The sequence below is a fragment of the Biomphalaria glabrata genome, chromosome 1, assembly GCF_947242115.1.
Source record: "Biomphalaria glabrata chromosome 1, xgBioGlab47.1, whole genome shotgun sequence".
Taxonomy (NCBI): Eukaryota; Metazoa; Mollusca; class Gastropoda; family Planorbidae; genus Biomphalaria; species Biomphalaria glabrata.
The window spans coordinates 42601141-42627603 of NC_074711.1; the positions used below are offsets into that span (position 1 = coordinate 42601141).

A 26463-nucleotide genomic window follows, 5' to 3' on the forward strand; every position below is an offset into this window, starting at 1 on the left:
GGACCCCCAATTAGTTTTTTCACTTTCGTAGACCCCTTGAAAGTCTTTGTAGACCCCTGGGGGTCCATATAGACCACTTTGGGAATCACTGAGCTAGACGGTTCGGTAACACCTCAACCTCAGTCTCATAGGTCTCATTTTCAGGGGCGGACTGGCTATATGGGCATTTTGGGCAAATGCCCGGTTGGCCGGTACCCAAATGGGTTGTTATGGCCACCTAAAGGGCCTCATGAATGTCACTTGGCACGTATTAAACTGTTAAAGGTCTAATAATATATAATAATAATAATATATAAGGGGCCCTCTAAGAGCCGTGTTCCAAAAAAAAAAAAAAAAACTTTTACAGACTCTACATTGTAATACTAATGTAATCTAACACATTTTCAAAAAAAGAATGTAATAGCCTACACCCGTAGACAGTGCTACCAATAGGCTTCATCCTTATAGGGCCAACACACTTAGCGATTAAAAAGTAACATAATGCCTATATTTCTTATAAAGATATAGAGCATGCATACAGTTATCGATACATTATAAAACTTATTAACATAATGATTTTAATGACAGGCCTATCATAGGAGGCTCATCATATGATATACAATTTATGGGCCCATAGTGTCTAGAAATGCCTGGGTTGATTTTGACATCCACTCCGCCCCTGCTCTTTACTGTCATAGCTATTACACACCAGCTACATTGTGTGATGTTGTGCACTAGTCCTATCTAGGAAGCTGGAGTCTTACCTACCAAGTTGTTGAGAAGAAGTCCAGGACTCTGTAGGAAGCTGGAGTCTTACCTACCAAGTTGTTGAGAAGAAGTCCAGGACTATCTAGGAAGCTGGAGTCTTACCTACCAAGTTGTTGAGAAGAAGTCCAGGACTCTGTAGGAAATAAAAACGTTCTGGAATGAGAAGTGAAAAGAAAGGTAGATAACTACTGAGGGCAGATTGAGCACGAAATAAAATGAAAAACTCGATGACGCCAACATTTCAACTTCAATGCTCGGAGAGATCTACATTACCATAGCATTGCTAAGTTCATTAAAGCGACCCGCTAAAAGCGTTTAGTCGTTCAGGGTAATGAGATCTGGCCTGGCAGTAACATATGTTAAGGAGGCTATTGAAATACCATCGCAAGCCATCCAAACATTCCCCCAACGTTAGTTCTCTGACGTTCAACCCGCTGGACAGTTGCATTTAAATATCCAATTTGTAAGGTTTGTTTGATTTCTTTGTTCTCATTGGGTCATTCAGCTGGTAAAATATGCCGTTTTTTTTTTTTTAATCCTCACAGTCAATATAAAATCTAACAAAAAAATTCTAGAAACATTTTCGTTGGTATTATAAGATAGGGGGCAGGTTTTTGTTGACGCTAGCTAATCGTTTGTGTAATTAAATGTAATCAAATACTATGTATTCTCTGCTTTAATTTAGTAGCATCAGAGATTTAAATAATCTGTAGTTTAATATCGTCTAGTAGTATTAACATCAATATAAGATTCCCGGTTAAATGTAGGATATTGTGTTTGAAACAGAATTTCATGACAATCACATTGCTTCTTAACATCTCTATGCTTAAATAGATCTATAGATATTTTTAATGATTTTATCTTTAGGACAAAATACCAGTAGTTTTATTACTTCAAAGCTATTGGTATTTTGCAATGTGTAAACTGTTTACAGTGTTCTCATAATTTTTTTTTTTGAAGTTCGAACACTAAAATGGATTTCTTGGGAATTGTGGATATTCCAACCTGGTTGTTGATCCTAGTCACCTGTGGCGTCCTGTATGTATACTACATGACATCCACCCACGGCACTTTCAAGAAGCTGGGAATCCCTGGCCCTCAACCTCTACCCGTCCTGGGCAATGCCTTGTACGTAGTCAGAAAAGGTTTGTTTGACTCCATAGTGGACGGCTATAAATATTATAAGCACCACAAGGTAAGATGTATTGAAATGTATTGTATCAATAAAAGTTTACTACAGATTATTTTTTATTTAACTAGTTAAATCCAAGCTTTTATTCACCAGCCCTTGTCGACTCTATCTAGAAATTCAAACTAGTTCTTTGCCTCGACTTCAAACTAACAACAGCACACCAATAGTTCAGAAACAAAAAGCACTATACGTCGCCTAAATATTGATATTTGTTATTAACAAAGAAGATTGTTATAAAAATATATTTTTCATTCATCATATTTTATCTACGATTTTGTCTAACACTGGAAGCGTTGAGGAAGAGAAGTCAGGCTTCCGAATCCATTTGGAACTGGGATTTTTAACAGTCTTTTTATTTTTTAGGACTCCTTGAATTAAGGGAAGGTCAAGGTAAAATCTATTGGTCGTTGAACATAGTTAAGGTGTACTTAGTTCTACTTTGTAAGGTTGTACTCAGTTAAGTTGTACTTTGTAAGGTTGTACTCAGTTAAGTTGTACTTTGTAAGGTTGTACTCAGTTAAGTTGTACTTTGTAAGGTTGTACTCAGTTAAGTTGTACTTTGTAAGGTTGTACTCAGTTAAGTTGTACTTTGTAAGGTTGTACTCAGTTAAGTTGTACTTTGTAAGGTTGTACTCAGTTAAGTTGTACTTTGTAAGGTTGTACTCAGTTAAGTTGTACTTTGTAAGGTTGTACTCAGTTAAGTTGTACTTTGTAAGGTTGTACTCAGTTAAGTTGTACTTTGTAAGGTTGTACTCAGTTAAGTTGTACTTTGTAAGGTTGTACTCAGTTAAGTTGTACTTTGTAAGGTTGTACTCAGTTAAGTTGTACTTTGTAAGGTTGTACTCAGTTAAGTTGTACTTTGTAAGGTTGTACTCAGTTAAGTTGTACTTTGTAAGGTTGTACTCAGTTAAGTTGTACTTTGTAAGGTTGTACTCAGTTAAGTTGTACTTTGTAAGGTTGTACTCAGTTAAGTTGTACTTTGTAAGGTTGTACTCAGTTAAGTTGTACTTTGCAAGGTTGTACTCAGTTAAGTTGTACTTTGTAAGGTTGTACTCAGTTAAGTTGTACTTTGCAAGGTTGTACTCAGTTAAGTTGTACTTTGCAAGGTTGTACTCAGTTAAGTTGTACTTTGTAAGGTTGTACTCAGTTAAGTTGTACTTTGTAAGGTTGTACTCAGTTAAGTTGTACTTTGTAAGGTTGTACTCAGTTAAGTTGTACTTTGTAAGGTTGTACTCAGTTAAGTTGTACTTTGTAAGGTTGTACTCAGTTAAGTTGTACTTTGTAAGGTTGTACTCAGTTAAGTTGTACTTTGTAAGGTTGTACTCAGTTAAGTTGTACTTTGTAAGGTTGTACTCAGTTAAATTGTACTTTGCAAGGTTGTACTTAGTTAAGTTGTACTTCGCAAGGTTGTACTCAGTTAAGTTGTACTTTGTAAGGTTGTACTCAGTTAAGTTGTACTTTGTAAGGTTGTTCTCAGTTAAGTTGTACTTCGCAAGGTTGTACTCAGTTAAGTTGTACTTCGCAAGGTTGTACTCAGTTAAGTTGTACTTCGCAAGGTTGTACTTAGTTAAGTTGTACTTCGCAAGGTTGTACTTAGTTAAGTTGTACTTTGTAAGGTTGTACTCAGTTAAGTTGTACTTCGCAAGGTTGTACTTAGTTAAGTTGTACTTTGTAAGGTTGTACTCAGTTAAGTTGTACTTTGTAAGGTTGTACTCAGTTAAGTTGTACTTTGTAAGGTTGTACTTAGTTAAGTTGTACTTTGCAAGGTTGTACTTAGTTAAGTTGTACTTTGTAAGGTTGTACTCAGTTAAGTTGTACTTTGTAAGGTTGTACTCAGTTAAGTTGTACTTTGTAAGGTTGTACTTAGTTAAGTTGTACTTCGCAAGGTTGTACTTAGTTAAGTTGTACTTTGTAAGGTTGTACTCAGTTAAGTTGTACTTTGTAAGGTTGTACTCAGTTAAGTTGTACTTTGTAAGGTTGTACTCAGTTAAGTTGTACTTCGCAAGGTTGTACTTAGTTAAGTTGTACTTTGTAAGGTTGTACTCAGTTAAGTTGTACTTTGTAAGGTTGTACTCAGTTAAGTTGTACTTTGTAAGGTTGTACTCAGTTAAGTTGTACTTCGCAAGGTTGTACTCAGTTAAGTTGTACTTCGCAAGGTTGTACTTAGTTAAGTTGTACTTCGCAAGGTTGTACTTATTTAAGTTGTACTTTGTAAGGTTGTACTCAGTTAAGTTGTACTTCGCAAGGTTGTACTTAGTTAAGTTGTACTTTGTAAGGTTGTACTCAGTTAAGTTGTACTTTGTAAGGTTGTACTCAGTTAAGTTGTACTTTGTAAGGTTGTACTCAGTTAAGTTGTACTTTGTAAGGTTGTACTCAGTTAAGTTGTACTTTGTAAGGTTGTACTCAGTTAAGTTGTACTTTGTAAGGTTGTACTCAGTTAAGTTGTACTTTGTAAGGTTGTACTCAGTTAAGTTGTACTTTGTAAGGTTGTACTTAGTTAAGTTGTACTTTGTAAGGTTGTACTCAGTTAAGTTGTACTTTGTAAGGTTGTACTCAGTTAAGTTGTACTTTGTAAGGTTGTACTCAGTTAAGTTGTACTTTGTAAGGTTGTACTCAGTTAAATTGTACTTTGCAAGGTTGTACTTAGTTAAGTTGTACTTTGCAAGGTTGTACTCAGTTAAGTTGTACTTTGTAAGGTTGTACTCAGTTAAGTTGTACTTTGTAAGGTTGTTCTCAGTTAAGTTGTACTTCGCAAGGTTGTACTCAGTTAAGTTGTACTTCGCAAGGTTGTACTCAGTTAAGTTGTACTTCGCAAGGTTGTACTTAGTTAAGTTGTACTTTGTAAGGTTGTACTCAGTTAAGTTGTACTTCGCAAGGTTGTACTTAGTTAAGTTGTACTTTGTAAGGTTGTACTCAGTTAAGTTGTACTTTGTAAGGTTGTACTCAGTTAAGTTGTACTTTGTAAGGTTGTACTTAGTTAAGTTGTACTTTGTAAGGTTGTACTCAGTTAAGTTGTACTTTGTAAGGTTGTACTTAGTTAAGTTGTACTTCGCAAGGTTGTACTTAGTTAAGTTGTACTTTGTAAGGTTGTACTCAGTTAAGTTGTACTTTGTAAGGTTGTACTCAGTTAAGTTGTACTTTGTAAGGTTGTACTCAGTTAAATTGTACTTTGCAAGGTTGTACTTAGTTAAGTTGTACTTTGCAAGGTTGTACTCAGTTAAGTTGTACTTTGTAAGGTTGTACTCAGTTAAGTTGTACTTTGTAAGGTTGTTCTCAGTTAAGTTGTACTTCGCAAGGTTGTACTCAGTTAAGTTGTACTTCGCAAGGTTGTACTCAGTTAAGTTGTACTTCGCAAGGTTGTACTTAGTTAAGTTGTACTTCGCAAGGTTGTACTTAGTTAAGTTGTACTTTGTAAGGTTGTACTCAGTTAAGTTGTACTTCGCAAGGTTGTACTTAGTTAAGTTGTACTTTGTAAGGTTGTACTCAGTTAAGTTGTACTTTGTAAGGTTGTACTCAGTTAAGTTGTACTTTGTAAGGTTGTACTTAGTTAAGTTGTACTTCGCAAGGTTGTACTTAGTTAAGTTGTACTTTGTAAGGTTGTACTCAGTTAAGTTGTACTTTGTAAGGTTGTACTCAGTTAAGTTGTACTTTGTAAGGTTGTACTCAGTTAAATTGTACTTTGCAAGGTTGTACTTAGTTAAGTTGTACTTTGTAAGGTTGTACTCAGTTAAGTTGTACTTTGTAAGGTTGTTCTCAGTTAAGTTGTACTTCGCAAGGTTGTACTCAGTTAAGTTGTACTTCGCAAGGTTGTACTCAGTTAAGTTGTACTTCGCAAGGTTGTACTTAGTTAAGTTGTACTTCGCAAGGTTGTACTTAGTTAAGTTGTACTTTGTAAGGTTGTACTCAGTTAAGTTGTACTTCGCAAGGTTGTACTTAGTTAAGTTGTACTTTGTAAGGTTGTACTCAGTTAAGTTGTACCTTGTAAGGTTGTACTCAGTTAAGTTGTACTTTGTAAGGTTGTACTTAGTTAAGTTGTACTTCGCAAGGTTGTACTTAGTTAAGTTGTACTTTGTAAGGTTGTACTCAGTTAAGTTGTACTTTGTAAGGTTGTACTCAGTTAAGTTGTACTTTGTAAGGTTGTACTTAGTTAAGTTGTACTTCGCAAGGTTGTACTTAGTTAAGTTGTACTTTGTAAGGTTGTACTCAGTTAAGTTGTACTTTGTAAGGTTGTACTCAGTTAAGTTGTACTTTGTAAGGTTGTACTTAGTTAAGTTGTACTTCGCAAGGTTGTACTTAGTTAAGTTGTACTTTGTAAGGTTGTACTCAGTTAAGTTGTACTTTGTAAGGTTGTACTCAGTTAAGTTGTACTTTGTAAGGTTGTACTCAGTTAAGTTGTACTTCGCAAGGTTGTACTCAGTTAAGTTGTACTTCGCAAGGTTGTACTTAGTTAAGTTGTACTTCGCAAGGTTGTACTTAGTTAAGTTGTACTTTGTAAGGTTGTACTCAGTTAAGTTGTACTTCGCAAGGTTGTACTTAGTTAAGTTGTACTTTGTAAGGTTGTACTCAGTTAAGTTGTACTTTGTAAGGTTGTACTCAGTTAAGTTGTACTTTGTAAGGTTGTACTCAGTTAAGTTGTACTTTGTAAGGTTGTACTCAGTTAAGTTGTACTTTGTAAGGTTGTACTCAGTTAAGTTGTACTTCGCAAGGTTGTACTTAGTTAAGTTGTACTTTGTAAGGTTGTACTTAGTTAAGTTGTACTTTGTAAGGTTGTACTCAGTTAAGTTGTACTTTGTAAGGTTGTACTTAGTTAAGTTGTACTTTGTAAGGTTGTACTCAGTTAAGTTGTACTTTGTAAGGTTGTACTTAGTTAAGTTGTACTTTGTAAGGTTGTACTCAGTTAAGTTGTACTTTGTAAGGTTGTACTCAGTTAAGTTGTACTTTGCAAGGTTGTACTCAGTTAAGTTGTACTTTGCAAGGTTGTACTCAGTTAAGTTGTACTTTGTAAGGTTGTACTCAGTTAAGTAGTACTTTGTAAGGTTGTACTTAGTTAAGTTGTACTTCGCAAGGTTGTACTTAGTTAAGTTGTACTTTGTAAGGTTGTACTCAGTTAAGTTGTACTTTGTAAGGTTGTACTCAGTTAAGTTGTACTTTGTAAGGTTGTACTTAGTTAAGTTGTACTTCGCAAGGTTGTACTTAGTTAAGTTGTACTTTGTAAGGTTGTACTCAGTTAAGTTGTACTTTGTAAGGTTGTACTCAGTTAAGTTGTACTTTGTAAGGTTGTACTCAGTTAAGTTGTACTTCGCAAGGTTGTACTCAGTTAAGTTGTACTTCGCAAGGTTGTACTTAGTTAAGTTGTACTTCGCAAGGTTGTACTTAGTTAAGTTGTACTTTGTAAGGTTGTACTCAGTTAAGTTGTACTTCGCAAGGTTGTACTTAGTTAAGTTGTACTTTGTAAGGTTGTACTCAGTTAAGTTGTACTTTGTAAGGTTGTACTCAGTTAAGTTGTACTTTGTAAGGTTGTACTCAGTTAAGTTGTACTTTGTAAGGTTGTACTCAGTTAAGTTGTACTTTGTAAGGTTGTACTCAGTTAAGTTGTACTTCGCAAGGTTGTACTTAGTTAAGTTGTACTTTGTAAGGTTGTACTCAGTTAAGTTGTACTTTGTAAGGTTGTACTCAGTTAAGTTGTACTTCGCAAGGTTGTACTTAGTTAAGTTGTACTTTGTAAGGTTGTACTCAGTTAAGTTGTACTTTGTAAGGTTGTACTCAGTTAAGTTGTACTTTGTAAGGTTGTACTTAGTTAAGTTGTACTTCGCAAGGTTGTACTTAGTTAAGTTGTACTTTGTAAGGTTGTACTCAGTTAAGTTGTACTTTGTAAGGTTGTACTCAGTTAAGTTGTACTTCGCAAGGTTGTACTTAGTTAAGTTGTACTTCGCAAGGTTGTACTTAGTTAAGTTGTACTTTGTAAGGTTGTACTCAGTTAAGTTGTACTTCGCAAGGTTGTACTTAGTTAAGTTGTACTTTGTAAGGTTGTACTCAGTTAAGTTGTACTTTGTAAGGTTTTACTCAGTTAAGTTGTACTTTGTAAGGTTGTACTCAGTTAAGTTGTACTTTGTAAGGTTTTACTCAGTTAAGTTGTACTTTGTAAGGTTGTACTCAGTTAAGTTGTACTTTGTAAGGTTGTACTCAGTTAAGTTGTACTTTGTAAGGTTGTACTCAGTTAAGTTGTACTTCGCAAGGTTGTACTTAGTTAAGTTGTACTTTGTAAGGTTGTACTCAGTTAAGTTGTACTTTGTAAGGTTGTACTCAGTTAAGTTGTACTTTGTAAGGTTGTACTTAGTTAAGTTGTACTTTGTAAGGTTGTACTCAGTTAAGTTGTACTTTGTAAGGTTGTACTTAGTTAAGTTGTACTTTGTAAGGTTGTACTCAGTTAAGTTGTACTTTGTAAGGTTGTACTCAGTTAAGTTGTACTTTGCAAGGTTGTACTCAGTTAAGCGTTCGTCTTAGAAGCTGATGGAGCGTGGTGCCCGAGAGTTAAAACTCGTGGATTCAATCACCAGTATGTCTAAAGTTTGAATCACTGTGGAACTCCCCCTAAGTTCGCCCAACTCTAGTGGATGAAGTTTTTTGATAAAAGTAGTGACCTTTGTACTGACCACTTGACACCCTTATTAACCATCAGCCGTAAGAACAGAGCTCTACACTCTACACTTTACTCTACACTCTACTCTACACTCTACTCTCTACACTCTACACTCTACACTCTACACTCTACTCTACACTCTACACTCTACTCTCTACACTCTACACTCTACACTCTACTTTACACTCTACACTCTACACTCTACTCTACACTCTACACTCTACTCTCTACACTCTACACTCTACTTTACACTCTACACTCTACACTCTACACTCCACTCTACACTCTACACTCCACTCTACACTCTACTCTACACTCTACACTCTACACTCTACACTCCACTCTACACTCTACTCTACACTCTACACTCTACACTCTACACTCTACTCTACACTCTACACTCTACTCTACACTCTACACTCTACTCTACACTCTACATTCTACACTCTACACTCTACACTCTACACTCTACTCTACACTCTACACTCTACACTCTACTCTACACTCTACACTCTACACTCTACTCTACACTCTACATTCTACACTCTACTCTACACTCTACACTCTACTCTACACTCTACACTCTACACTCTACTCTACACTCTACACTCTACACTCTATCAAACTGCTACATGGGTTTTCTCTATCGAACTGCTACATGGGTTTTCTCTATCAAACTGCTACATGGGTTTTCTTTATCGAAATGCTACATGGGTTTTCTTTATCAAACTGCTACATGGATTTTCTCTATCAAACTGCTACATGGGTATTCTTTATCGAACTGCTACATGGGTTTTCTTTATCGAACTGCTACATGGGTTTTCTCTATCGAACTGCTACATGGGTTTTCTCTATCGAACTGCTACCTGGGTTTTCTCTATCGAACTGCTGCATGGGTTTTCTCTATCGAATTGCTATATGGGTTTTCTTTATCGAACTGCTACATGGGTTTTCTCTATCGAACTGCTACATGGGTTTTCTTTATCGAACTGTTACATGGGTTTTCTTTATCGAACTGCTACATGGGTTTTCTCTATCAAACTGCTACATGGGTTTTCTTTATCGAACTGCTACATGGGTTTTCTTTATCGAACTGCTACATGGGTTTTCTCTATCGAACTGCTACATGGGTTTTCTCTATCGAACTGCTACCTGGGTTTTCTCTATTGAACTGCTGCATGGGTTTTCTCTATCGAATTGCTATATGGGTTTTCTTTATCGAACTGCTACATGGGTTTTCTCTATCGAACTGCTACATGGGTTTTCTTTATCGAACTGTTACATGGGTTTTCTTTATCGAACTGCTACATGGGTTTTCTCTATCAAACTGCTACATGGGTTTTCTCTATCGAACTGCTACATGGGTTTTCTCTATCGAACTGCTACATGGGTTTTCTTTATCGAACTGCTACCTGGGTTTTCTCTATCGAACTGCTACATTGGTTTTCTCTATCGAAGTGCTACATGGGTTTTCTCTATCGAACTGCTACATGGGACTTCTCTATCGAACTGCTACATGGGTTTTCTCTATCGAACTGCTACATTGGTTTTCTCTATCGAAGTGCTACATGGGTTTTCTCTATCGAACTGCTACATGGGTTTCCATCGACCAGCCTCTAAAACACCTATCGGTCTACTCAGTGTTTTAGATGTAGAACTTCCCTATGTCGGCTTAAGGTATAGTCGACATTTTATCAGCTTATAAGCTTATATGATTTACCTTTTATCTTATAATTCTTATTCGACAGATGTATGGCATTTTTGAAGGCCGAACTCCAGTTCTGACCGTCACAGACCTTGACCTTCTAAAAGAGATCCTTGTCAAACAGTCAAACAATTTCACCAACAGACGGCAGTACGCCTCCATGGCTCAACGCTACTTAGACACCATTTTGTTTATCGTGAAGGACAACGAGTGGAAACAGCTCAGAGCCACGCTCAAGTCTTCCTTCACATCCTCCAGACTTAAAGCGATGCATCCGAAAATGGCGGAACTCCTCAAGCAAATGTTTGACGTTTTAAAAGAGCAGGCGAAGGATAAAGGTCAAGTAGAAATCTCTTCAGTGATTGGTTGTTTTTGCATGGATTTTATCGCCAGCATTGGATTTGAGCACAACTGTGACTCCCTGCACAATCCACAGAATGACTTTATGAGAGTCTCGCGCAACGTCTTAGATTCTTTCGCAGAGCGGACGTTTTTCTTTGAGTTTTTCTCTCCTCCCTTTGTGAAGCCTGTTCTAGATCAACTCGGTATTAATATCCTGCCCAAATCAGACATTTTGTTTCTAAGGAAATTCGTAACGAAAGCCATGGAAGCTAGGTCACAAAGAGTGGAAAACCCTGACGACTTTTTGCAATACCTCATCCATCACTGCCCAGGGCTTGGGTTGGACAAATCAGCAACGGAAGGTGGCCTGACTTTGGAGCAGATTTACGGCTCGGCCTTGACAATGATACTCGCCGGATATGACACCTCCGCTAAAGGCTTTCACTTCGCTGTTTACTTACTTGCCATGCATCCGGAATGTTTCAGTCGGGCACAAAGAGAAGTGGATGAAGTCTTGCAAGGGGAATTCCCCAATCCAACTAATGTCGGCCAGTTGACATATTTGGACATGTGCATCAAGGAGAGCATCAGAATGTATCCGTTGGGGTTTTTTTTTGAGAGAACCTGCAACAAAGAGACCATCTTGCAGGGAGTCAAGATCCCCAAAGATATGATCATAAGGGTTCCTGTGGCTGGCATCCATAGCGATCCAGAGATTTATACTGAGCCATTCAAATTTATCCCTGAAAGATTTGCAGACGATAAAAGCAGGCATCCAATGGCATTTATACCATTCGGTGCCGGTCCTAGATCTTGTTTCGGAGAACAGCTTGCGATGCAGATGATGAAAGTTGGGCTAGCAGCTTTTTTACAGGTAAGTGAATTGGTGAAGCTTTTTTTTTACAGGCACACTAATTGATCTAGCTGAAACAGGAAACAAATCGAGTTAGCTGCCGTGTTTCAGGTTAACGAATTCAGTCTCAAATGGCTACCAGCACAATTTAAACATTTTAAAAGTTACTTATGGCCGCCAATTTTTGTGTCATTGAAACATCTGAATCACCAATTAGGCATTAGGCCTAATAGTTATTTAAAACGTTTTGTATAACCAAATTTTAGATAAAAAATTATGTCTCAATAGAAATTTTAGCCAAAGAGTCTATATTCGTCTTCTAGATTTATAGACTCATATGCAATATGTTTCATGAAAATAAAATATTGTTTTTTAATACACGCTGTCATTTGGAAATTTGTATATCTGGCGGACAACTCTAGATAGCTAACTAGTTGGTGTATCCGGTGTGCAGACAAAAGGAAGTGTTAATTATCTCTGTCATTTAGAAGCCAATCAATTGAGTGCACGTCTTAGGACTTTAGTTTCTAAACTAGTTCACATGTAGCACAAACTAGTTTGTGTTATTTAGTTGTCAGTTGTGGGATGTAAAGTCGAGAGACCAATACACTTGGTTTCGGCTTGGCTACGTAACAAGAGAGATCAACCTTTTAGCAAGAAAACTAAATATAATATATCAGAAGAGCGATCTCAGATAGTCTTTTGGCATTGTTTTTTTTAATTAGGAAAACAAACAAACAAGTGAACAACCTATTATCGATTATGTGATTTCTGCTTTTAAAGTACATTTGTTCTTGTTTATAAAAAGGAGTTCAATACCTTTTAATTGTTTCAAACAAAAAGAGGTAGGTGACATAAAGAAAAACAAACCAATAAATGACACTAGAAAAGAAAAAAAAAGATTATTTAAAAAATTAGTTTTTTTTTGTTTCTTGTTTGTGTGTGTGTGGGGGGGGGGATTAACTTTCCTTGTTTACACGGATGGCACGCCACTGTACAAACAACTATTCAAAAACTTTCGGGAAGATTTCCTTGCCGTGCTGTTTTAAAAACAAATCCTCTTTGCTTGAGTTTCAAACTCCCACTCGCCTCCGTTCACATGGAGAAACAACGCAGTAATGAACGAAAATCAATCATTTTATTAATTTATTGTTAGTTTCTTTATATTGAACTAGATCTCTACCTAAACTGAGTCAGGCCAATAATTCTAGACTAGAACTAGAACTTAATTGCTAGGTTTGCTTACCACTTATGTAAATTAGATTTACGCAAAACTATATATCTAGTCCTCTATGTTCCTCATGAAGATCTGGAAACCGGTACCGGTCTGTCAACTTGTGGAGGTTTCTCTACTAGTGATTTGGGAAAGCGGTCATAGTAATAGAGTTCATTCAGCCAGTATACAATGGCGTGGAACTTATGACTGAGTGATGTACACGAACATTTTTTTGTGCTGATTAGCCTGCTTTGTGGTACATGACAACAGTTTCAGGAATTCAATCGCACCAACAAAAACATTTATACTTCTTGGAACTTTTGGGCTTCCATAGGATACTGTATACACAAGCCTCCCCCCACAGTTTCAGAATGACAACACACCATCCATAAAAACGTCTGTGTGTGTATTTGTCCCAGAACTGTTGGACTTTACTTGTAAATAAAGACATTGACCTTCAAAACTTCGAGGATCAGGTATTTCGTGTGAGATGTAAGCCCATGTGGATTGTATGGCTTAAAATGTATGCGGACTTTCACGCGTCTAGGGCAGGAAAAAGGACAAGCAAATGAAAGCAAGAACTATGAACAATTTCTGAACAAATTGTTTACATTTCTTGTTGTGATACCATCAAATTCGTTGTTGTTGTTGTTTTTTTTTTTTAAATGTATTTTTTGGATAATGAAGTGGGCAAATTTTTTTTTAGATTTTTCGCTTTCAGAAAAGAAAAAAATTAGCCGTTGCACCAGAACTTTGAATGTTCTAAAATATTATGATGTATGATTTTCATTTTCTTTTCTAGTTTACGAGATCTAAACGGGACGGACGGACGGATGGACAGACATTCCACACAAAACTAATAGCGTCTTTTCCCCTTGTATAATATTTTTAAACATAGATCTAGAATCCAAAATAGTCTAGTAGTTCGCCCCCACCCGAATCTAGATTTAGATTAGAAATTCTATAGCAGATCTAGTTATCTAGATTGTCTATGATGTAGACAATTGTAGTGTACGTGTAACTCTAAAAGATCTAAATCAGAGGTGGCCAACCTTTTGTTTAAAAGTGCGCCATTTTATTTTCATTTCTTATTCAGATGCACTACACTTTTTTTAACCCCATTTCAGACTTTATTATTTAATAGCTAGTATTTAATCATCTTAGCTAATTATTTCTAAATTGACTACCAATAATATACGAACTCTGTTAACAGTTTTAAATACCAAATAAGATTACATACCGGCCAAACATACCGGCCAAACATCCCGGCCAAACATCCCAGCCAAACATACCGGCCAAACATACCGGCCAAACATCCCAAACATCCCAGCCAAACATACCGGCCAAACATACCGGCCAAACATCCCGGCCAAACATCCCGGCCAAACATCCCGGCCAAACATCCCGGCCAAACATCCCGGCCAAACATCCCGGCCAAACATACCGGCCAAACATCCCGGCCAAACATACCGGCCAAACATACCGGCCAAACATCCCGGCCAAACATCCCGGCCAAACATACCGGCCAAACATACCGGCCAAACATCACTAACTTTAATATGAGTCTCGACCATGTTTTGCTTTCACCAAATCTGCATTACCAGAAGTTCAATTCATAACAGAACGTTACAGAACACCACTAACAGTTCTTCATATTACCAGAAGTTCAATTCATAACAGAACGTTACAGAACACCACTAACAGTTCTTCATATTACCAGAAGTTCAATTCATAACAGAACGTTACAGAACACCACTAACAGTTCTTCATATTACCAGAAGTTCAATTCATAACAGAACGTTACAGAACACCACTAACAGTTCTTCATATTACCAGAAGTTCAATTCATAACAGAACGTTACAGAACACCACTAACAGTTCTTCATATTACCAGAAGTTCAATTCATAACAGAACGTTACAGAACACCACTAACAGTTCTTCATATTACCAGAAGTTCAATTCATAACAGAACGTTACAGAACACCACTAACAGTTCTTCAAATCTTAAAGTTTCGACTTCAGTTTGTTCTTGATCATTTTCATGGATGACAAGTCTCAGTATGTAGAAGCACATTTTTTTTATAGTTCTGCCTAATGTTCACATTTGCCAAAACCAAAGCAGTTTTGACTTCATTTGAATCCACTGATATTATTTACTAAGCTAATTTTCTTCTCACATTTCACACTGTTTTCATAACATGCTTCAAAGTCCACATTGTACCCATATTCTTGGTACATAGTGCAATGATACCACAGAATACAAACACTAAGAGTCTTTTTTAGCGGCCCCCGAAAGGGGAAAAGACGCTATTAGTTTTGTTCGAAATGTCTGTCCGTCTGTCCGTCTGTCCGTCCGTCCCGTTTAGATCTCGTAAACTAGAAAAGATATTGAAAATCCGACATCACAATATTTTAGACCATTCAAAGTTCTGATGCAACGGCTACTTTTTTTTTTCTGAAAGCGAAAAATCTAATTTTTAAAATCAGTTATGCAAGCAGTTTTTTAAAGAGAAAAAGCTAATTAGTATGCATTATAAGTTAGACCTAAATTAAAACGAATACTAATCTTGTAAACTTCATTTTCGTGTACTTTCTTCATGTACCTTCGTAGGCAAAAGATTGGGCCTTTTCAAAACAATTACATCAATTATAAGACTTCAGTTAGGCCAGGGGAGGCGCGGTAGCTGAGGGATAAAGCGCTTGGCTTCTGAACCAGGGGCCCCGGGTTCGAATCCTGGTGAAGACTGGGATTTTCAACTTCGGAATCCTTAGGCGCCTCTGAGTCCACCCAGCTCCAATGGGTACCTGATATCATTTGGGGAAAAGTAAAGGCGGTTGGTCTTTGTGCTGGCTACATGACGCCCTCGTTAACAGTAGGCCACAAAAACAGATGAACTTTACATCATCTGCCCTATAGACCACAAGGTCTGAAAGGGAAACTAGTTAGGCCAGGTTCACATCTAACTTTGCATTCACTTGCACCTTTCCTTTGATCTGCTGTACCGTTGAGGCACTACACAAGATCTGTCAACCTTCTTTCTCCATTCTTATCTCTCATTTGTCTTTGATATAATTTCATTTGGATGTTCTATCTGAAAATATTGAAGCCTGCCTGGGTGGACCACTTCGGGGGCTGATTTTGAGTTTGTGTTTCCACACAAACTGTTTTTGTAATCTTGTTTTCAATTGTAAATAACAACAACAACTTTCTACAACAAACAGCCAACACAACCACGTCTTAGTCTTTATATGGTCTCTAAAAACATTTCCAGTAAGATTAAACTTTCAACAGCTTTCCCTGTCATCCAATAGAACAGGATACTTAATAAGAGGTTACTTAATGTAATTGCTGATTTTGTGGACATAATGTCGCTTTCTCATAAATGTCTGACCCTCTGATTTTCCATAGAGGGACTCAAGACCAAGAAGCTTTTCAAACGTTAAAATTATATCCAATTTCTCTTATACAAATGTTGAACTGGGTAATACTAAAACAAATAAGAGATTTGTCAAAGACTACTAAAAAGAAAAAACATGCATGAAAACGAAAAAATTCTATACTATGCAAACATAAGCCGTCATGTTCTGGAAGCCGTCATGTTCTGGAAGTCGTCATGTTCTGGAAGTCGTCATATTCTGGAAGCCTTCATATTCTGGAAGCCGTCATGTTCTGGAAGCCGTCATGTTCTAGAAGCCGTCATGTTCTGGAAGCGGTCATGTTATGGAAGTCGTCGTGTTTTGGAAAGCGTCATGTTCTAGAAGCCGTCATGTTCTGGAAGCCGTCATGTCCTGGAAGCCGTCATGTTCTGGGAGCCGTCATGTTTTGGAAGCCGTCATGTTCTGGAAGTCGTCATGTTCTGGAAGCCGTCATGTTCTGGAAGTCGTCATGTTCTGGAAGCCGTCATGTTCTGGAAGTCGTCATGTTCTGGAAGCCGTCATGTTCTGGAAGTCGTCATGTTCTAGAAGCCGCCATGTTCTGGAAGTCGTCGTGTTCTGGAAAGCGTCATGTTCTGGAAGCCGTCATGTCCTGGAAGCCGTCATGTTCTGGGAGCCGTCATGTTTTGGAAGCCGTCATGTTCTGGAAGTCGGCATGTTCTGGAAGTCGGCATGTTCTGGAAGCCGTCATGTTCTGGATGTCGTCATGTTCTGGAAGTAATCATGTTCTGGAAGTCGTCATGTTCTGGAAGTCGTCATGTTCTGGAAGTCGTCATGTTCTGGAAGTCGTCATGTTGTGGAAGCCGTCATGTTCTGGAAGTCGTCATGTTCTGGAAGTCGTCATGTTCTGGAAGTCGTCATGTTCTGGAAGCCGTCATGTTCCGGAAGTCGTCATGTTCTGGAAGCCGTCATGTTCTGAGAGCCGTCATATTGTGGAAGCCGTGATGTTCTGGAAGTCGTCATGTTCTGGAGCCGTCATGTTCTGGAAGGCGTCATGTTCTGGAAGCCTTCATATTCTGGAAGCCGTCATGTTCTGGAAGCCGTCATGTTCTAGAAGCCGTCATGTTCTGGAAGCGGTCATGTTATGGAAGTCGTCGTGTTTTGGAAAGCGTCATGTTCTAGAAGCCGTCATGTTCTGGAAGCCGTCATGTCCTGGAAGCCGTCATGTTCTGGGAGCCGTCATGTTTTGGAAGCCGTCATGTTCTGGAAGTCGTCATGTTCTGGAAGCCGTCATGTTCTGGAAGTCGTCATGTTCTGGAAGCCGTCATGTTCTGGAAGTCGTCATGTTCTGGAAGCCGTCATGTTCTGGAAGTCGTCATGTTCTGGAAGCCGCCATGTTCTGGAAGTCGTCGTGTTCTGGAAAGCGTCATGTTCTGGAAGCCGTCATGTCCTGGAAGCCGTCATGTTCTGGGAGCCGTCATGTTTTGGAAGCCGTCATGTTCTGGAAGTCGGCATGTTCTGGAAGTCGGCATGTTCTGGAAGCCGTCATGTTCTGGATGTCGTCATGTTCTGGAAGTAATCATGTTCTGGAAGTCGTCATGTTCTGGAAGTCGTCATGTTCTGAAAGTCGTCATGTTCTGGAAGTCGTCATGTTGTGGAAGCCGTCATGTTCTGGAAGTCGTCATGTTCTGGAAGTCGTCATGTTCTGGAAGTCGTCATGTTCTGGAAGCCGTCATGTTCTTGGAGCCGTCATGTTCTGGAAGCCGTCATGTTCTTGGAGCTGTCATGTTCTGGAAGTCGTCATGTTCTGGGAGCCGTCATGTTCTGGGAGCCGTCATGTTCTGGGAGCCGTCATGTTCTGGAAGCCGTCATGTTCCGAAAGTCGTCATGTTCTGGAAGCCGTCATGTTCTGAGAGCCGTCATATTGTGGAAGCCGTCATGTTCTGGAAGTCGTCATGTTCTGGAGCCGTCATGTTCTGGAAGGCGTCATGTTCTGAGAGCCGTCATGTTATGGAAGCCGTCATGTTCTGGAAGCCGTCATGTTCTAGAAGCCGTCATGTTCTGGAAGCGGTCATGTTATGGAAGTCGTCGTGTTTTGGAAAGCGTCATGTTCTAGAAGCCGTCATGTTCTGGAAGCCGTCATGTCCTGGAAGCCGTCATGTTCTGGGAGCCGTCATGTTTTGGAAGCCGTCATGTTCTGGAAGTCGTCATGTTCTGGAAGCCGTCATGTTCTGGAAGTCGTCATGTTCTGGAAGCCGTCATGTTCTGGAAGCCGTCATGTTCTGGAAGTCGTCGTGTTCTGGAAAGCGTCATGTTCTGGAAGCCGTCATGTAATGGAAGCCGTCATGTTCTGGGAGCCGTCATGTTTTGGAAGCCGTCATGTTCTGGAAGTCGGCATGTTCTGGAAGTCGTCATGTTCTGGAAGCCGTCATGTTCTGGATGTCGTCATGTTCTGGAAGTCATCATGTTCTGGAAGTCGTCATGTTCTGGAAGTCGTCATGTTCTGGAAGTCGTCATGTTCTGGAAGTCGTCATGTTCTGGAAGTCGTCATGTTCTGGAAGCCGTCATGTTCTGGAAGTCGTCATGTTCTGGAAGTCGTCATGTTCTGGAAGTCGTCATGTTCTGGAAGCCGTCATGTTCTTGGAGCCGTCATGTTCTGGAAGCCGTCATGTTCTTGTAGCCGTCATGTTCTGGAAGTCGTCATGTTCTGGGAGCCGTCATGTTCTGGGAGCCGTCATGTTCTGGGAGCCGTCATGTTCTGGAAGCCGTCATGTTCCGAAAGTCGTCATGTTCTGGAAGCCGTCATGTTCTGAGAGCCGTCATGTTGTGGAAGCCGTTATGTTCTGGAAGTCGTCATGTTCTGGAGCCGTCATGTTCTGGAAGGCGTCATGTTCTGGAATTCGTCATGTTCTGGAAGCCGTCATGTTCTGGAAGTCGTCATGTTCTGGAAGCCGTCATGTTCTGGAAGTCGTCATGTTCTGGAAGCCGTCATGTTCTGGAAGTCGTCATATTCTGGAAGTCGTCATGTTCTGGAAGTCGTCATGTTCTGGAAGCCGTCATGTTCTGGAAGTCGTCATGTTCTGGAAGCCTTCATGTTCTGGAAATCGTCATGTTTTGGAAGTCGTCATGTTCTGGAATTCGTCATGTTCTTGAAGTTTTCATGTTCTGGAAGTCGTCATGTTCTGGAAGCCGTCAGGTTCTGGAAGCCGTCATGTTCTGGGAGCCGTCATGTTCTGGGAGCCGTCATATTCTGAAAGTCGTCATGTTCCGGAAGTCGGCATGTTCTGGGAGCCGTCATGTTCTGGAAGTCGTCATGTTCCGGAAGTCGTCATGTTCTGGAAGTCATCATGTTCTGGAAGTCGTCATGTTCTGGGAGCCGTCATGTTTTGGAAGTAGTCATGTTCTGGAAGTCGTCATGTTCTGGAAGTCGTCATGTTCTGGAAGTCGTCATGTTCTGGAAGTCGTCATGTTCTGGAATTCGTCATGTTCTGGAAGTCGTCATGTTCTGGGAGCCGTCATGTTCTGGGAGCCGTCATGTTCTGGAAGTCGTCATGTTCTGGAAGTCGTCATGTTCTGGAAGTCATCATGTTCTGGAAGTCGTCATGTTCTGGAAGTCGTCATGTTCTGGAAGTCATCATGTTCTGGAAGTCGTCATGTTCTGGGAGCCGTCATGTTCTGGGAGCCGTCATGTTCTGGGAGCCGTCATGTTCTGGAAGTCGTCATGTTCCGGAAGTCGTCATGTTTTGGGAGCCGTCATGTTCTTGTTTAAATCTGTAATGTGATCCTACTGTAGAGGTTTAAATCTGTACTCCAAAGCAGGCCATGTCAAGACTGCGCGTTATCAGCAGGCCATGTCAAGACTGCGCGTTATAAACTGGCCATGTCAAGACTGCGCGTTATAAGCAGGCCATGTCAAGACTGCGCGTTATCAGCAGACCATGTCAAGACTGCGCGTTATCAGCAGGCCATGTCAAGACTGCGCGTTATAAGCAGGCCATGTCAAGACTGCGCGTTATCAGCAGACCATGTCAAGACTGCGCGTTATCAGCAGACCATGTCAAGACTGCGCGTTATCAGCAGGCCATGTCAAGACTGCGCGTTATCAGCAGACCATGTCAAGACTGCGCGTTATAAACTGGCCATGTCAAGACTGCGCGTTATAAGCAGGCCATGTCAAGACTGCGCGTTATCAGCAGGCCATGTCAAGACTGCGCGTTATCAGCAGGCCATGTCAAGACTGCGCGTTATCAGCAGACCATGTCAAGACTGCGCGTTATAAGCAGGCCATGTCAAGACTGCGCGTTATAAGCAGGCCATGTCAAGACTGCGCGTTATAAGCAGGTCATGTCAAGACTGCGCGTTATAAGCAGGCCATGTCAAGACTGCGCGTTAAAAAAATTTTTAAACCGAAGTTCGTATCAAAATTTTATTCTATGGGCTATATAGGCATTTGGGCTAATGCCCGCTGGGCGGTACCCAAATGGGCCGGTAGGGTCACCTAAAGGGACTCGTGAATGCCACTACAGAACGTATTAAATGATTAAAGATTTTATAATATTCTCTAGTAAAATGGGCCATCTGGGCGTCGTGTTAAAAAAAAAAAGCTTTTACAGACCCTACTTTGTAATACTAATTTAATCTAACAAATTTTCCGAAATAAGGTAATAGGATATATCGGTAGACTGTGATAATAGTAGACTTGATCTATCTATCTATCTATCTAATGTAGGCTTCATCTTTTTAGGACCTACACACTTAGCGATTAAAAAGCAAAATAATGCCTATTATAGTTCTTATAAAGATACAGAGTTCATTATGCATGCGTTCAGTTATCGATACATTATTCAACTTAACAGAATGATTGTGAGAACCGGTAGACCTAGAATTGGATGCTCATCCTATGATTTACAATTTATAGGCTGGATTGTATAGAAATGTCAGGGCCGATGTTAGGCCCAGTCTGCCTCTGCATTTGAATGATTATTTTATTTATAAGGTAGTTAATACATTAGTACATGGTGGACCAAGATACAATGGAAGCTGTTAATCCTTCATTAATTTGACTTGATTTGCTTCTTCAGGTGTTTCATATGTCTCCATGTGTCAAGTCGGTGTACCCTATCAGACTGAAGCCGTTTGGAGATATCATTGTTGACCATGGACTGTGGTTGAATTTGAGACCTAGACAGCAGTGCCCGAAAGGGGAACCCGTTTCACATCAACTGTAAGACAAGTAACAGTTTAACGAAAATAAGTCTTGAAAGGTTACAAAATGGCCACAGAATTATCGACAGAGTACTCGTAATTAGGATTTGCCTCCACGTTCTCTTTCAGTCAACCACTCTCTCTCTTTCTGTCAACCACTTTCTCTATTTCTGTCAACCACTTTCTCTTTCTGTCAACCACTTTCTCTTTATGTCAACCACTTTCTCTTTATGTCAACCACTCTCTCTCTCTCTTTCTGTCAACCACTTTCTCTTTCTGTCAACCACTTTCTCTTTCTGTCAACCACTTTCTCTTTCTGTCAACCACTCTCTCTATGTCAACCACTCTCTCTCTCTTTCTGTCAACCACTTTCTCTCTTTCTGTCAACCACTTTCTCTTTCTGTTAACCACTTTCTCTTTCTGTCAACCACTTTTCTTTCTGTCAACCACTCTCTATTTCTGTCTACCACTTTTCTTTCTGTCAACCACTTTTCTTTCTGTCAACCACTTTTCTTTCTGTTAACCGCTTTCTCTTTCTGTCAACCACTTTTTTTTCTGTTAACCGCTTTCTCTTTCTGTCAACCACTCTCTCTTTCTGTCAACCACTTTTCTTTCTGTTAACCTCTCATCATTTTAATTCTTTCTTTCAGCCATTCTGTCTCACTATTTTTATTAGTTACTGTTTCTTTCTCTTTAACTATTTCTGTCTCTCACCCTCTGTCTGTCTGTATCTCTCTCCTTGTATGTCTTTTTTCTCTTATTCTCTAACTACCCCTTTGATTCTTTCTCTGTCTCATTCTTTTTTTATTCTTACTATCTATCTATCTATCTATCTATCTATCTATCTATCTATCTATCTATCTATCTATCTATCTATCTATCTATCTATCTATCTATCTATCTATCTATCTATCTATCTGTCTATCTATCTACCTATCTGTCTGTCTGTCTTTCTGTCTATCTATCTATTTTCAATCTTTCAATCTATCAATCTATCTATCTATCTGTCTATCTATCTATCTTTCAATTTATCTATCTATCTATCTATCTATCTATCTATCTATCTATCTATCTATCTATCTATCTATCTACCTATCTGTCTGTCTGTCTGTCTTTCTGTCTATCTATCTATTTTCAATCTTTCAATCTATCAATCTATCTATCTATCTGTCTATCTATCTATCTTTCAATCTATCTATCTATCTATCTATCTATCTATCTATCTATCTATCTATATATATATATATATATATATATATATATATATATATATATATATATATATATATATATATATCTGTCTTTCTGTCTGTCTATCTATCTAATTATTCGTTTAGCACACTTCTGAAAGAAGTACAAATACCATTTGCCCCATTACACGATCTCATTCATGGCTCGTTAATATTCAGATAGATCTAATAAAACAATCAACAAAAACTGACTTGACACCACATCGCTCTCTCTCTCTTCTATTCCTATACATTCAAGATGGACAGATTTTTAACTTTAATAAAAATGATCTGTGTCTTATTTCGTTCTGTGTGTTATAATTCAATTGTGTGTGTGTATGTGTTGACTTGATTCAAAGCAATTGTTTATAGCCGAGCTTTTAATAAAGAAAGATCAAAACCAAGCGCAAAGATTTCATCTCAACATGTAATTAAACATAGGGTTCAATATGTAGAGCCTTTTTAAAGAACAATATTGAAAACCTACAAGAAAAATCAGTAAGAGAAGCCAATTATCTAAAGTGGAAAGAAATAATATTACGGCTCAGGAGATTAGAAAACAAATGTCGCTTGATCAACCGTAATACTTTAACTAAACTTTCCAGCCTATGAAATCTGAATTTTATTTGTCAATCAGGTATTTCCCAAGCCAGCGATTACTGATTTAATCCAGCCCGATAGCAGATCAACTTTTGACGTTTCTGGCACTTTATCTCTGGGGCTGTAGACCCCAGCCTTAAGTCTGGGCGACTCCAAGACAACTAGCAATACAGCGTTGTTAAACGGCTCTAAATGAGGCCACGGGTATTAACAGAATTCTGGTGACACCGGGGTAGCCACGTTAAGGCTGAGACGTTGGTTCATTCTAAATGACACCACTCTTATTAAATCGTATCTGGTTGTTGCAAGCTGTTGAGAGGCGTGAGATAAGGCCCTCACCAGACCCTACAGAAATGGGCCGTAAATTATCTCTCGGCATTTCCAAAGGCGGCTCTAGTGGTTAGTTTAATTATTTTTGTTTTAATCTAGTCTACTTGAAGACAAGTCAGTACTGAGAGGCAATAAAAAACAGACTGATAACATCAGTTCCTGATGGGTCTCAAATGAACGAGGTATGTATATATTTGCTAGTGTTAGCATGCTTTCGAATCTTGGCATGGTTTCAGATTTAACACGATTTTTTTAAAGAGGTTGGGTAATTAAATGCATTAGAAGCGTATGCAATTCAAGTCCACCAATTCTAATGGATACCTGACATTAGTTGGGGAAGAGTGAAGGCGTTTGGTCGTTATGCTGGCCATATGACACCCTCGTTGACCGTGGTCCACAGAAACAGTTGACCTTGACATCACATGGTGCATAGATTGCATGGTCTGAGTGAGGTACTTATGCGAGTTAGGAACAAAGCTTTTGTTCGTTTTAATTGTGTCTGATTGTTATAGACCTCAAGGATTCTGTAAGCATTCTCTTAAACAACTCTGGTATTATTGTTTTCGATTGTACAAGGAACTAATATTTAGTATTGTAATAACTTAAGTGAGGCAACTCAACGAGGCACATCGATGTTTATTCACAGGACATCACAAATGCATGTAGAACAACATGTCTTGATCACATCTTTATCTAGGCTCTCAACTTGGGCGGAAATCGTTTGTCTCCTAATGTCAACATCCTTTTCTAGTCTGGTTACTAGAAGTGCGCACCTTTGCACTAGCCTGGATGGCGGTGCGCATGGCAAAGTCATAACAGTATTATTAAGCTTAAGAATTGTTACTTTAAGATCTGAATCCTAAATGTAACATGTATTCATGGGCGTAGCCAGGATTTTTTTTCGGGGGGGGGGGGTTTAGGGGGGATTTTTCTCTCCCCCTCCCCCCCCCCCGCGAATTTTTTTTTTATATGTATTTATGTGTGTGTGTGTGTGTGTGTACATAATCTTTATTGCATTCTGACCCTTCATTCTTTCGGAAGACGTTTATTGTGCCCTAAAATAGGTTCTTCCATGAGTTAGTGGAAAAATTGTAGATTCTCTGCCAATATTAGCAAGGGGGTCTGGGGGGGCGCTAGTAGTTCCCCCAGTGCGGGGCGAAGCCCCGCCGCCAAGCACTATTTCTGATATTGAAAGCCAACAAAATGCATATTCTGAGGTATCTACAGTGCATTTTCCTGCTATTAAAAAGTTTTATTTCAAAAACCTAATGTGCTATTCTTACTGACTTAGACCCTCCTGCGCCGTTTAGCGCATTTGCCGTCAAGCTGTTTCCATAAAATTGTAGATTCCCTGCCATTACTAGCAATGGGGTCTGGGGAGCGCTAGCGCGGGGCGAAGCCCCGCCGCCAAGCACTATTTCTGGTATTGAAAGCCAACAAAATGCATATTCTGAGGTATCTACAGTGCATTTCCTGCTATTAAAAAGTTTTATTTTAAAAACCTAATGTGCTATTCTTACTGACTTAGACCCTACCGCGCCGTTCGGAACATTTGACGTCGTTTCCATAAAAATCTGTCACTTGTAATGTCTGAAGCCTCTTCCCACCTGCCATGAGGACCTCAATGAATGAGTGGCATCAAGTTGTACTAGGATATCATTGCAACTCTTCTTATGCGTAATTCATTTTGTCGGAGAACATGTCCCGCAAACCTCATGCGTCGCTCTCTCACAATCTTACTAAAGGGTTGACTCCCAGTTCGGCATAGGATTTCCTTGATTTAAACCCGATCTCTATAACTGACTACTAAAATCTGTCTTAGCTATCTTTGTTGAGCCACATTTAGTGTTTTTCAATTTCGGCAGATGACTATTCACTACAGTTTATTAAGGGAGCCCTGCCACTGGTAAAAATGTGTAACCACTCTTGAAAACGCTCTTGGAATTAAGTGACTGTAGTTTGCTTTACATTTTATATCGAAAAGAGAAGTTTTATCGTCAAAATCATCTTTTGGGGGTTTTCCATCTCAAAATGCTCTGTAGGGGGATCTTAAACTCAAAACCATTTGGAGGGGTTTTAAACTTTAAACAAACGCCATCTGTAGAAGAGGGATTTAAACTCAAAACCCCCGAGTGGATTGGCTACGCTCAAATAATTTTAGTGTGTAATTTGCTTTTTTTTTATATTGGAGAGGTATTTTTAGCATTAAACCCCTCTGAATGGGGGTTTAAACTCAAAACCCCTTTTGGCAACGCTCATAGCATTTTGAGTGCGTAATTTGCTTTTTTTCTTACACTAAAGATGCATTTTTTAGCCTCCAACCCCCCTGGCGGGGGGTTTAAACTCAAAACCCCTTTGGCTGCGTTCATAGATTTTAGTGTGAGTAATTAGCTTTTATTTATATTGAAGAGGTACTTTTTAGCTTCAAACTCCAGTGGAGGGGAGTTTAAACTCAAAACCCCTTTGACTACACTCAAAACATTTTGAGTGTATAATTTGCTTTGTTTTTATTATTAAAGAGGTATTTTTTACCTTCAAACCCCGCTGAAGTGGGGTTTAAACTAAAAACTAAGTCAAAACCCATTTAGATACGCTCATAACATTTTGAGTGCGTAATTAACTTTTTTTTATATCGAAGAGGGGTTTTATCGTAAATTTTGAGGGGGGTTTAAAATGAAAATCTCCCTTAACTGTGCTCTTGGAATTAGGGAATTTTCGTTTGCATTTTTGTTTTGTTTTGTTTTATAGAAGAGGGGGGGGGGTTAACTGCAAAAACCCCATGTAGGGGGTTTAAAACTCAAAACCCCTGGTAGGGGGTTTTAAAGACAAAACCCCTGGTAGGGGTTTTTAAACTCGAACCCCCCTGGTAGGGGGTTTTAAACTCAAAACCCCCTGGTAAGGGGTTTTAAACTCAAAACCCCATTGGTTGTGCTGGGGCAATTGATGGTTTAGTATTAAAACTCACCTACAATAAACAAAATCAAAGCAAAAAATCATTCACTAAATTCCGATCCCCCCCCCCCCCAAG

General features: G+C 39.1%; 1 protein-coding gene across 1 annotated transcript; it reads left to right on the forward strand.

The window, feature by feature from the left end:
• The first annotated feature begins 1150 nt into the window (after nt 1–1150).
• Nucleotides 1151–21512, forward strand: LOC106053436 (cytochrome P450 3A21-like). The gene is made up of 4 exons (XM_056037463.1): nt 1151–1215; nt 1708–1942; nt 10328–11500; nt 21153–21512. The coding sequence occupies exons 2-4, from the start codon at nt 1721–1723 to the stop codon at nt 21297–21299; spliced, it is 1542 nt and encodes a 513-aa protein (XP_055893438.1). The 5' UTR covers nt 1151–1215; nt 1708–1720; the 3' UTR covers nt 21300–21512.
• Nucleotides 21513–26463: the final 4951 nt, after the last annotated feature.